The sequence below is a fragment of the Bombus pyrosoma genome, linkage group LG16 (assembly GCF_014825855.1).
Source record: "Bombus pyrosoma isolate SC7728 linkage group LG16, ASM1482585v1, whole genome shotgun sequence".
In the NCBI taxonomy this organism is placed as follows: domain Eukaryota; kingdom Metazoa; phylum Arthropoda; class Insecta; order Hymenoptera; family Apidae; genus Bombus; species Bombus pyrosoma.
The window spans coordinates 4775106-4787510 of record NC_057785.1 but is presented as its reverse complement, the minus strand read 5'-3'; the positions used below and the strand labels follow the sequence as shown (position 1 = coordinate 4787510).

General features: G+C 34.2%; 3 protein-coding genes across 23 annotated transcripts in view; 1 reads left to right on the top strand and 2 right to left on the bottom strand.

Annotated features, from left to right (window-relative positions):
• Window positions 1–235: 235 nt before the first annotated feature.
• LOC122576305 lies at window positions 236–2703 on the bottom strand. Of its 8 annotated transcripts, none has more exons than XM_043746417.1 (4): window positions 2206–2703; window positions 1987–2110; window positions 1580–1920; window positions 236–1021 (listed from the first exon to the last, which is right to left on the bottom strand). In XM_043746417.1, exons 2-4 carry the CDS (start codon window positions 2093–2095, stop codon window positions 743–745), a joined length of 729 nt encoding a protein of 242 aa, XP_043602352.1. In that variant the 5' UTR covers window positions 2096–2110; window positions 2206–2703; the 3' UTR covers window positions 236–742. The 8 variants fall into 8 exon arrangements, with proteins under 8 accessions (XP_043602352.1, XP_043602351.1, XP_043602353.1 ...); XM_043746416.1 differs by having other exon boundaries at window positions 1987–2221; window positions 2295–2703; XM_043746418.1 differs by having other exon boundaries at window positions 2295–2703.
• Window positions 2704–3029: 326 nt separating this feature from the next.
• Window positions 3030–4890, top strand: LOC122576300 (histone deacetylase 3). 3 transcript variants are annotated; one of them, XM_043746399.1, is made up of 3 exons: window positions 3031–3361; window positions 3451–3610; window positions 3688–4890. In XM_043746399.1, the coding sequence occupies exons 2-3, from the start codon at window positions 3532–3534 to the stop codon at window positions 4710–4712; spliced, it is 1104 nt and encodes a 367-aa protein (XP_043602334.1). In that variant the 5' UTR covers window positions 3031–3361; window positions 3451–3531; the 3' UTR covers window positions 4713–4890. The 3 variants fall into 3 exon arrangements, with proteins under 3 accessions (XP_043602333.1, XP_043602332.1, XP_043602334.1); XM_043746398.1 differs by having other exon boundaries at window positions 3030–3361; window positions 3451–4890; XM_043746397.1 differs by having other exon boundaries at window positions 3030–4890.
• Window positions 4891–4941: 51 nt separating this feature from the next.
• The window catches only part of LOC122576296 (cytospin-A-like), a 30779-nt gene continuing 23315 nt past the window's right edge, over window positions 4942–12405 (bottom strand). For 10 of the 12 annotated variants that reach the window (XM_043746379.1, XM_043746378.1, XM_043746380.1 and 7 more), the window contains 9 exons: window positions 11724–12089; window positions 11437–11649; window positions 10906–11361; window positions 10112–10547; window positions 8029–9846; window positions 7326–7520; window positions 7071–7244; window positions 6494–6879; window positions 4942–6162 (listed from right to left, as the gene is read on the bottom strand). In XM_043746379.1, coding sequence (XP_043602314.1) covers window positions 6073–6162; window positions 6494–6879; window positions 7071–7244; window positions 7326–7520; window positions 8029–9846; window positions 10112–10547; window positions 10906–11361; window positions 11437–11649; window positions 11724–12089 — 4134 coding nt within the window. In that variant the 3' untranslated portion in view covers window positions 4942–6072. The remainder of the gene's footprint in view (window positions 6163–6493; window positions 6880–7070; window positions 7245–7325; window positions 7521–8028; window positions 9847–10111; window positions 10548–10905; window positions 11362–11436; window positions 11650–11723; window positions 12090–12405) is intronic. The other 2 variants (XM_043746377.1, XM_043746374.1) reach the window with 1 other exon arrangement.

Sequence of the window (12405 nt, the reverse complement as noted above, 5' to 3'; positions counted from 1 at the left end):
TACTACCACCTGCGACGCTTCGTAATAAACGACAAACAAAGTACGAATAAAGAATATGGAAAACATACGATTACAATCTCCTTATCCATGTCATGTTTTGTTTGAAACAGATGAGAAATTAAATACACAATTAAATGTAACGAATCGTAGGAAGATTGATAGCAGTTGATCGTAGAGGTTAGATTACTTAAGTTTCTTGTAGATATTGATGTTTCGTAGAAATTAGATCTCTTAGTTCCTAATCGTCTTGTTTTATTTGAAACAGATGAGAAATTAAATACAAATTAATTAGATGTGACGAGTTGTATGAAGAATATCGGTGAACAGTAGTTGATCGCGTAAAGGTTAAGTTCCCTCTGGAGCGCTAACTTCGATCATTTCTTAAAATCTTATAACTGAAAAGTTAAATATCTTGTTTAGATTAATTGCTTAATACGTTTGACTTAAAGAGTTCCTTATGCTTCTTCTTTATTCGATATTGTAATAATAATAATTATCAATATAAATATGTATAAAAAAGTATAAATAGATTATACATTACATGTACATGTAAAGCAGTTTGATATTATAGATAACATGTTAGAGAGATACAAATATGTCAAAGTAGATCACTAGCTTAATTGAAGTTGAATAAATAATTCAATTGTACGTTGCACAAGGCACATAATCCTGAATGCATTGCTGGGAATTAAAGAGATCATTCAAGTAACATTTAAGAAAAGAATAACTAAAGAAAGAGATTTTATCTCAACATAGAGAATCCTTTAGCTCTGGTGAAACGGAATGGCCTACATTGGATATATCGTGTATTCATTCCTGGAGGAGTATGCACCGGTGTTTCATTGTTCTCTTTGTTCCACGCATGTCTTGGAGATTCTATGCCAAAAGGACTATAAAGCTTTGTTGGTGTTCTACCAAGGAGCTGGCGAGAACGAGTCTGGGGAGTTTGCATTTTACAAATGCTATTTGGAGATTGTTGCTCCTCCAGTCTTTGACGTCTACGTGTGGAACTCTTAAACTTCTATATAATAAATAAAGTAATATTGATTTAGAGAATTCAATCATATTGTTATTGAATATAATATTGCTATTCTTTTATTTGAGTATTATTATACTGTGAACGTTTCTGCATTATGAGTAGTTTGCATTTGCGTGTTTACTCTCAAACATCAAAGCAACAAATCATTCTGATTGTATATCATAGTGAGCTAATAAGCTTTGAAGATATTTAATAAGGAATACTTTAAAATGCCAAAAAGAAAATCATGATATGAACTATGGTGTGAAATCAGAAGTAATGATAATGAATTTTACTTTGACTTTTTGGACATTTTCCCTGATTATATTATTAGTGTTCATTTAACAAAAATAAATTTCACAGACAATTAAAATATAAAATATATACAATGAACATAATATACAAAACCATACAAAATATCTAAAATAAAGTATTTATTGCAGTAGACAGAGAGATTAAACATTCCTATATTTAAGTTCCATTGTTTTATATATATATTTGTCAAAACATAAATATGCACGAACATCTATAACTTAGTTTTTTCTTGAGAATTTATCTCACCTGTGAAATAGTTCCAAAAGTTGTACGTACAGAAGATATAGTTTTTGATAACTTTTCGGCTCCGTTTCGCAGAGCACGTCTGGAATCCGCTGACATATTTCCAAGACTTAAATTGTTCCAGCTACGGTCACCTGTTTGCTTATCTTTTGACATTTTCTCCTTACAAGAATCTCCGGGCTTTTCCTTCTCGAAACGATCCTGAAGGCGTCGTCTCAGTTTTTTCGTGATCTCCGGTGAATTTTTAACATTCAGAACTTCCCGGTGAAACGTGAACGAAACGCTACGTGAATCCGGCCGCATACTTTCTAAACTGTTATTACTTGGCCAGTCAATTACGGTTTCTAACGCATAGAAACGACTACTTTTTAAATGTTAATTAACACTCTGTGAATAAATAATAAAAAAACCTGCAGTATTCGATTCATCCCTTGGAATACGTTGGAAGCGTCGTTGCCAACCGCCAACGTACCGAAAACAAGAATGGCTGCGGCCTATCAAATCAATTTGACACAGCATCCACTTCAAAACATACTGAAAATTAATGGAAATTGGCCTATTTATCCATCGTCTTTAGAATCAACTTGTAAATTGTCATTATTAGGGTGTGAATGTTTATAGAGTATTACATTTCTATGAACATGACTAAAAAAATAGATTCTAAATAGAAATCTGTTTCATCTATTAAATATTAAAATGACTATTCTACTTTAGATACTTTTATGTATTATATGCATTTTGTAAATTTTTGAAATTTTAAATTTCCCAAAAATGCACAAACATCAGCGGTCTAGTCATTGTACATTACAATGAAATTTCGATTCACAGGTGATCAAATTTGAAAAGTATGCCACTTAATTCTCTGCAAGAGTATCGATTTTTCATCCTAATAAAAAAAAATGTATAATAATGTATATAAGTATGTATGTACATTCTTTATTATATTTTAGGTTATCACTATTACACTGCGGATTTTTGACAACTTATAAGAAATAGTAATTTGTCACAATGCATAAAATGCATGTGAAATGCAAAAATTATAAAATATCCAAATACAGTACTCTATAATATTTAGTAAATAAAATAATTTTCTGCCTGCATTACATTTTTTAAGATATATTTATAAAAGTACTTAGCTTAACTGAACTTAAAATTACGAGTATCACAGAAAAAATAAATAACTAACAATAAGTAATAATAAAATAATAATACAAATTTTTTGGGGATAAACATTGATAAATTCCAATAATATTCGTTTTACTGTAAGTGTTATACGAAGTAGTATATTTTAAAAGGATGGAAAAGGTATTACAAAAGTATGTGTTTGTTGTGGTTTTTTAAATATCATCACGTCTAATGAATTAGCATTTGGTGAAGGTAAATAAAACCACGTGATCAAAATCTAGGGGAAATTAGTTAGAATTCAAATGCTTGTAAATAGCAGTAAAAAGATTGTCAGAGCGATGCGTAAAAATTGGCTATATTTGTGCATACGTTACAAGTGCTAATATTATAATTTTTAATTTTGTCTGTTTATTTGTGGCTTATTGTTCAATGGAAGTTGAACGTGAAATTCTTCGTGTTCTACTCTAGTCGATGGATCTTTTGACTGAAAAAATACTTGGGTGATATTTGATTCTCATAGCGTTACATTCTGACATTTTAAAAATAAGCGCTAATTATTATATATACAAAAAATATTGAAGAATTTTAATTATTTCGTCATTCATAACGATGTTGTAAATATAGTTTGACGAAGGAAAAATATTTCTTTATATTATATAAGTATATACTCGTATATTTTGATAACCTATCCCAAAGAACTAACCTCAAAATGAGTTACAACAAAAAGGTATCATACTTCTACAATCCAGACGTAGGAAATTTCCATTATGGTCCCGGACATCCAATGAAGCCTCACAGACTTGCTGTAATCCACAGTTTGGTACTAAATTATGGTTTGCACAAGAAGATGCAGATCTATCGTCCATATCGTGCAAGCACCCATGATATGTGTCGCTTTCATTCAGACGAGTATGTTGAATTTTTACAAAGAGTGACTCCACAAAACTTGCAAGGATACACCAAATATCTAAGTCACTTTAATGTAGGTGATGACTGTCCTGTTTTTGAAGGATTATTTGATTTCTGCTCCATGTACACGGGTGCTTCTCTAGAAGGTGCTACAAAACTGAATAATAATTGCTGTGACATCGCTATTAATTGGAGTGGAGGGCTGCACCATGCAAAGAAATTTGAAGCTTCTGGTTTCTGTTACATTAATGATATCGTAATAGCAATCTTAGAATTGTTGAAATACCATGCTAGAGTACTTTATATAGATATAGATGTCCACCATGGGGATGGAGTACAAGAAGCATTTTATCTTACGGATAGAGTGATGACGGTATCTTTCCACAAGTATGGAAACTATTTCTTTCCTGGTACTGGAGATATGTATGAAATCGGAGCAGAAAGTGGACGATATTATTCTGTTAATGTACCCTTGAAAGAGGGCATTGATGATACATCTTATGTTCAAGTATTTAAGCCTGTTATATCTCATGTAATGGAGTTCTTCCAACCAACTGCTATAGTTCTACAATGTGGAGCAGATTCGCTCGCAAATGATCGTCTTGGCTGTTTCAGTTTGAGCACAAAAGGTCACGGAGAATGTGTGAAATTCGTGAGAGACCTAAATGTGCCATTGCTTACTGTTGGAGGAGGAGGATATACGTTGCGTAATGTCGCGCGTTGCTGGACCTACGAAACTTCTTTGCTCGTCGATGAACAAATCAGTAATGAATTACCTTACACAGAATACCTGGAGTACTTCGCACCAGACTTTACATTGCATCCTGATGTTGTAACCAGACAAGACAATGCAAATAGTAAACAGTATTTGGAGGCTATTACGAGACACGTTTACGATAATTTGAAAATGATTCAACACTCTCCAAGCGTCCAAATGCAGGATGTTCCATGCGATGCGTTGCCTCCAGAGGAAGAAAGGCAACCAGAACCTGATCCTGACTCCAGGCAAAATACACAGGATACTGATAAGATAGTTGAACCAAATAATGAGTATTATTCCGGAGAAAAAGATCAGGACAAAATGGACGTAAGTGAATCGTGATAAAGGTCCGGACAAATTAAACATAAAATAGAAATAACGTTGTAGTAGGGAGCCGATTATGTACACCAGTATGAAACAACAAACGACTGAAAACTAATTTCTTCTGACGCGAAACTTGTAAATACTATACACGAAACTTGTAAATATCATCGATTTATTAAAAAGACTTTTTTCTTAATTTGTGCAATTACCAACTTCCTGTTATACAATGAGATATAATAACTCCCAATTTTTAAATAGTCATTAGGCAAGTTTATTGTTTTATGTCAGACAGCATATTGTCTACAATGATACAACAATGACGATGAGGATGATATTAATAGTAGCAATAGTATTAATAGTAATAATAGTAGCAGTAGCAGCAGCAGTAGTAGTAGTAGTAGTAGTAATAATGATAGTAATAATAATAATGATAATAATAATAAGAGCAATAACGATAACGTTTCTATCTCTGTTTCGGGGCTATTTCGCTGTATCACAGAGAACTTAATCTTCACGAATATTTTCGTTCGTTCTTTACTATACTCAAAAAGTAGAACTTAAACGATGCTTTCTCGCCTCTCTAATAAATTTGCTGCTCGGCTTTCGTATAATATTATAATATATATATATATACTAAAAAACGTGACTAATACAATAAATTAGGTTTTCTCTTTTTTAAATTAAGGCGCTTCGTTCTGTACATTCGTTCTTAAAACTTTACAAAAGTTTCTCGAAAAATAATACAAGTAGAAAAATACTCACAGTATGAGAGGAACGGAAATATTTATCTCGACACTTGTGTCAGTTACAAAAAAATGCAAGACTTACGATAGGTAGAAAAAACCCTCTTGCATATAATGGAATTAATGTATTGGCTTTGCAATGGAGGCACTGAAACATATATATGATACATATTCACGCATAAGAAGACTCGATAAAGCTTGCATTTTTCTATATTCATCTTTTTCTCTCTTTTACAGAAGCACTTCTCTCTCTAGTTACTTCCTGTTTTTCTTTATAAATCCCTGCCTCTATTTCTTTGTCTCCGGTTCTTAACATATATATATAATATATGCATGTATATTAAAAACATTCAGTCTCATAGTAAAAAGCAATTCCATTTGGTGTCAGATTTATATGTCCCATTGAAATCCACACTCTCGCGATCATACACAGGCATTAGGCGTAGGCAGTGCTATAATCCAGCGATCCTTGGAAATCCAAAAAAGAAAAAAGTTCTTGGAAAGATTTTTATCCCTATAGAAAATTTGTTTTTTAGATGACTAGATGATCTTGTTCTTGATTCGTTCTCGGTCCAACGGTGAATTCTCAATGAGAGGAGGAACCGTCTTGATGACAGGAGACACTGAACCGAAAATTAGGTTTCGAAATGCTTGTAAATACTGGTCACATATGTCATAACTTGTTGCCAGTCAGGTCGCTCTAATTGACACATTTCCCCTATATTCTATGAATTAAGTAACTTCTTAGTAAAGTCTTTTTATTAAAAGATACACTACCACCCATAACCAGAGTGTGAATTTTTATGCATTTATGGGTAATTTGAAAGTGCAAAAATGCATAGAATGCATATGGTGTGAAAAAATATATATTTAACATATAGAAAGTATAATATCTGTTATAATACTTAATAGTTAAATTAATTTTCTACTTAAATTTTCTATTTAAATATACTCGCAATCTAATCATAATTTTGAAAATACAACAAAAATACCCACCAAGTGTCCAACTACTTATGGATAGTAGTGTACATAACAATCACACGATTTATAACTTACCAACGTAGTAGATATCCCAACGCTTTCCGCAGCGGAGAAAGCAATAGAAAAGTTTCTTCTCTTTTCCACTGGTGTCAACGTATCATATGGTACCTTGTGTGGAAGATAGGAATGGAGGATGGCGCAAAGAGCCAAACCGTCGTTCCACGAACTACTAAAATTCGTGATATCAATATTCCGGTAGCCCATAGTCTTGTTCTGGCACCATTTGAGCAATGCGTTTCGTTTCGAGCCTCCGTTTTTTATCAATCCACAAAGAGGATCTTTGCGCTCTGATAAGTCCGTCACGCTGTTGCGACGTACAAAGTCGATTGCCTTCGCGTTCAGTGCAGCAGAATCTAGCAATTCGCCAGGACTCAACACTACAGGTACTGTTGACTTTGTTTCTGTATTAATCATTGAAAATTTCTATAACATTCAAATGCTTTTGCAGAACATTGGCTTTAGAAAGCAACAATGTATGAATCAGAGGATTTTAAGAATAATCTTGTTTCAAAATTTTGAAAATAACATTTAAAAATAAATTACATGTCGTTACTTAGCATAGTGATATCATAATGTTTAAAAAGAAAATTACCTGACAGTGGTTTTCTAGTGATTGCGGTTTGGGTTTTATTATTATTCGTTGAGTTCGTCGTGCAAATTAAATTATTGATCTGCTGTTGATCACGAAGTGGGGCTTTTAATGTCATTATATCATTTGTTCCAATGGAATTAAGGGAGGACGTAGAACTGCTACGACTTCCAGGGCCTATGTATAAATTATTATATTAGAGTCATATGGAGATATATTGGGTGGTATAGAAAAATTCATCTATTATGTGTTTCATACCTGCTTTTGCTTGTTTTGTAGCATTCTCAATACTTTCTATTAAACATTTCACAGATAGCCTTGAATCCTGACGAGAAATATTAGCTTTCCGACGCGCGGCAATCTCCTGTTGAACGCTTGTCAACACACAGTGTTGAGTTTCCGTCGGTGTGCTTGCTGGCCTTTGTTGCGGTTGTTGAATCACTTTCTGGTTAGCTGAAAGATCAGAGAAAAACTGTACTACAATTGTACTTGAAGCAAAATCGCGTAACAAAAAAAAAGCAATAAGCGCTATGTTTACATGTAATAGGAAAGCACAAGAATGACAAGAAAGAAATATCTAGAAAAAACTTCAATCACTTTTTTCGATTCGTAGTTCTAAGGCCACAAGTATATTTACATTTACTTTGTGTTGAATGATACATAAATAGTTTGATGAGGGACGAAAAACATAAAAGCAAAATTTCAGGTCACAGACAAAAAAACTAGAAAACATAAATTAGAGATATATTGATTAATCCAAACAATAGTGAAAGGTGAGAGATTGGGGGGGGGGGGGAGAGAGAGCTAGAAAAAGTACATTTGAGACTAGCAACGAGAAAGGGTGTATTACAAGTGTTTAAACACATCTGTTTGCTAGAATAAAAATCCAGGACAGACAACGAGGGTTTGAACTCTGCAAATACAAGCAATCACGTTTCCACACTACTTTTTTGCGACTTACGGTCGCGTATTGTACCTATTTGTCGGCCTGGTCTCAGTTCCACATCCTCTATGATCGTCTCAAACTTCTCTCTTAAAGACGAAGTCCTCCCTATCAGAGATTTATCCTTGAACATTGAATCGCTACTATTCTGACCTATTTTTAATTCCGAGGTTGAGCTTAAGCTCTCATTTTGTATCTTCTTTTCATCCGTAATTACCAAACTATTTGTCTGAGACTCTATACTTGGTTCAGATTGAGACAAGTTCATGTTTAAGAATTTCATGCGTTTCAATCTATTTGCTTCGCAAAGAGTTAGATTCTTTCCAATCTCCCTTAATTCATTGTTGAACCCCAAAGTTCCACTAGTATTCTTTTGTGTTGAAATAGAATCTAATGCTCTGGTAGTTTCTTTTGAAAACGATATTAGATGTTCTTTTGGTGCGAGTCGAGAGGAGAATGGTGCCAATGGGGGATCTAAAGCAGATCTAGGTAAATTTTCCAGTGAAGAAAGAATAGAATATGTACTGTATTCTTCTCTTTCTTTATCTTTCCTTTTTTTAATATTTGCAAGAACCAAATCTTCTGATTTTTGGGGTAAGTAAGGTTCAAATGGAAAACTTTTTGGTCTTACAGATATTAAATCATTGGTGTCTCTGTAACGTATTGCACTTTTGTTAATGTAACCATTAAGAGGAATCAAATCTTCCTTTTGTCTTATCTTCCTGATATTACTATTATCCAAATGATCAGCAGAGTAAGTTCGTAAATTTAGATTGTCTAGGGATGTAGAAAAGGTTCGATTTTCTAAAGTAGAATTGAAGATATCTTGCTTGCGAGTACTGTCTAAAAGAGAGTCTACAACTTCACTGCCAGATCTGGATTCGCTTTTCTTCAGAAATAACCTGGGCTTTTTGTTTGAAGAGAAATCGCTCTTAGACTCTTCCTCTGATTCGTTAAATTTCGAAGTTCCGAACTGCGAAAGTAAAGAATTTTCTTTATCCCTTGTATCGGACAAAAATATATCTTTCATTTTAGGTTCGTTTGTGTGTTGAGATTCTTGGGTGCTGGTTACTTCAGAATTATCTGTATTTATCGAGTCATTGCTTGTTTGAGTGCTTTCTTGCAACACTTTCCTCATTTCCGGATCTACCTCAAATTTTAAATCATCCATTGCATTTTCCAATCCGGAATACACGTAATTTTTAGGAACGAAAAATCGACTATTAGAAATTTGAATACCATACGAATCTGTCCCAGCATTTTGAATGCCCTTTATGTTCTTCAATAAGGATGATTTTGCAATTTCATTTTCCTCTGAAGTTGATATATTTGATACATGAAGTTTTTGATAATCTTCAGAGGTCTTGAGAAACATCTTTGATTTTGTTCTTTTAAAGTTAGAAACCTCGATATTTAATGCCTCGTTATTGGAATCTAATTCTATCAAAGGTTGTTTTTCAAAATCATCAACAAGCTCCAGTATATTATCTTTTGATTCGAAGGAAGGACAAATCTCAATTTCTTCTCCAGAAATTAATTTGTCATTTAGTTTAATAGGATCCTTGGAATATAAAATTTCGCTACTATCATCGAATTCAGTATCTTCCTGATGAATTACTGAATTTAACTCTTTCAAGTCATCAATTTGCAAATCCTCTTTTTCATTTGGATCCAACTCAGACGTTTTTTTAAAAAGATTGGGTTTTAAAGCGCCTTTTCTGTACTCATGCCGCCTCTTTATAATGGTACGACCGCGTTTTAAGATATTGTTAGCCGGCTTGCGAGAATTTCCAGCAGTGCTACTGAAACTCTTACATTGAGGAACTGCAGTGCTGCCTGACATCCGAATGAAATTGAAAAAAAAAAAAAGATAACATGCATTGTATTAATCACTATACTTCTGTTCCTTGATCGTTTGTTAGAAAGTATCTTGTAAAAGTATCTAACATTAAATATCAATCATCTGTCCTAATACACTGATTGAACTTTGTCTCCCTATTATATCATAATCAATGTTACATTAAATATGATCGCTCTCTTTCCGTGTCTTATAACAGCAAAGTGTACCTAAAATAAGAGATTCCAAAGGTAGTTTACTTACCTTTATTCAGTTTATCGAGCTGAGCTTCTAATGCTCTCAGTTTATCCCTCTGTGCTTTATTCTCCATCATAACTCGCTCCAGCTCACTCTGAGCCTCCGTTTTAAAATCGTTCGCCACGCGAACGGTCATCAGGAGGTCCGTTTGAAACTGTTCCCACTCGGTAGCCTGTTCTTGCCTCAACTTACGTTCTTCAGACAACGCTCGCTCTAATTCGTACTGACGCGTTTGAGCTTCGCGTTCCGTTCTTTGAGCCTCGTTCAACGCGGCCTTTAACTCTCTTTTATCTTCCAGGTGCCTTTGACATTGTGCCTGCAACTCCGCAAGAGAATCTCTCACGAGTTGTAGTTCTGCACTCACGGATAACCTTTCATCCTTCAACTGGTTCAACCTGTATTCCAGGTCATCTATTGCTGACTTGGCATTATTACGCGCTACCTATAAAGTATTTAATTAATTCTTTACCCTTATACAGAATGCGGCATTTAAACGAGAATACGTATTTTATTTAATATAGAATATAAATAATCCTGGTGTAAAAAATAAAGAAACATATATTACTGGTATATAAAAACATATACGATTCCCCTAAAAAAGGATACAGAAGACTTTGAAATCTTATAAAAAGAAAGTAGTTGTGAGAATAAATTTTTCCTATCATTACATCTACATCATGAAATGGTGTAATTTTCTCACAAGAATTCTTTTTATAAAGTTATAAATAAAAGTATTCTCATTAAAATGCTGCATATGTTGCAGCTCTATATGTTAATTTTTTTCGCCATAGTGAGCATACTTTGTATTCTTCTTGAAGCTGTGAGTATTGATCCCTAAGACGGTCATGATCGCAATGCGAACGCGCCAACTGCTCTTGCAGGGCAGCCGCTTGCGTTTCCAAAGTGTCTTTCTCTCTTCTAGCAGCATCCAAAAGTTCATCTGCCTCGCTTTTGTTTTCCACTTGCCTCGATTGTTCTAATTCCTCGATTTTCGCTCGCGCATTTTCCAAGAGCGTGGCTAACCTACTGATTTCTATATTGCGATTTGCACCCTCTTGCCTAGCTTCTGCTAGTTCCATGTCCAGTTGCTTCCGTTCGATACTCGCCGTCTCCACCGAGGATTCCAAAAGGTGTACACATTTTGTTAATCGCTCTGTTTCCGCAGCACTGACCTCTGCAGCTGCTCGAAGGCTCTTCACTTCAGATGTTAGTTCCTCTTGTTTCTGCAGCAATGATTCTCGTTCTTCTTGTGCACTCTATAATTAGTTAATTTAATTAGTTAATTTAATACAATTGTTATAATTTGATGGTTTAAAGCTTAGTGTATTTACTTTTAGAAGGTCTACTAATTTCTGTTCGCGTTCTGTATTATACCCTTTGGAAGATTCCTGTGGTTGCTCCTCCCTTAACAATAGACCTTGTAATGTGTCAACCTTGGAACGGGAGTCTTCAAGCTTCTCTGTTTGTCTACAGAGCGATTCCAACAGCACATCTTTCTCTTCTGTTAATCTTTCATTGTCAGCTTGTAGTTCTGTAAGCTGTGCCTATAAATAAGAGGAATATTATAATTACTATCTTATATTGTTCTATAAAGTTTTTGATTGCTAATTGCACATACTTGTAGATCGCTTAATTCTTGTATTGTTGCCTGTAACTCTTCATTTGTTGAATAATGCGTTTCTTCCATTTGCAGAATTCTATCTTGCAAACATGCGACAGAAACCTCTGATACAGAACTAGAAGAATGCTTGTCCCAATCTGGGGTGGTACACTGAGCACTATCTTGGGATATGGTGATAGGTGTGGATCCTTCATCTTGGGGGATTGCTATTGATGCTGGTGCAGAATTGTGTAATCTTGAAGCATCCAGAAGTAACTGTTGCTTCTCTGAATCTGACAAGGGAGAATGTGCAACGTCTCTGAGTCTTGCACGAAGAGCTTCGTTCTCTTCTGTAAGGCGGTCTAACTCCAAACTATGCTGTTCCTACAATTAAAAAAGATCGAACCCTATTATTCATTACAAATTTTCAAATACACTTACTTCAAGCAAGTATACAAATATACGAATCATATTATTACGTTGTTATAACATTTTTTGTCAATTTTTCTCTCTTTTTCTTTGCCGTTTTATTTATATTAAAAGCACGATACCAAACGCTTACGTAAACGAGAATATGGTAACCGATAGTATTCTAATTACTTGGGCTGACTAGTATGATGAAACGTAATATGCTTAATCGTACGATATATGTGCTATGACAATGTTGAGAAATCTAAGTTTCTAATTCGAAGCGAACAAT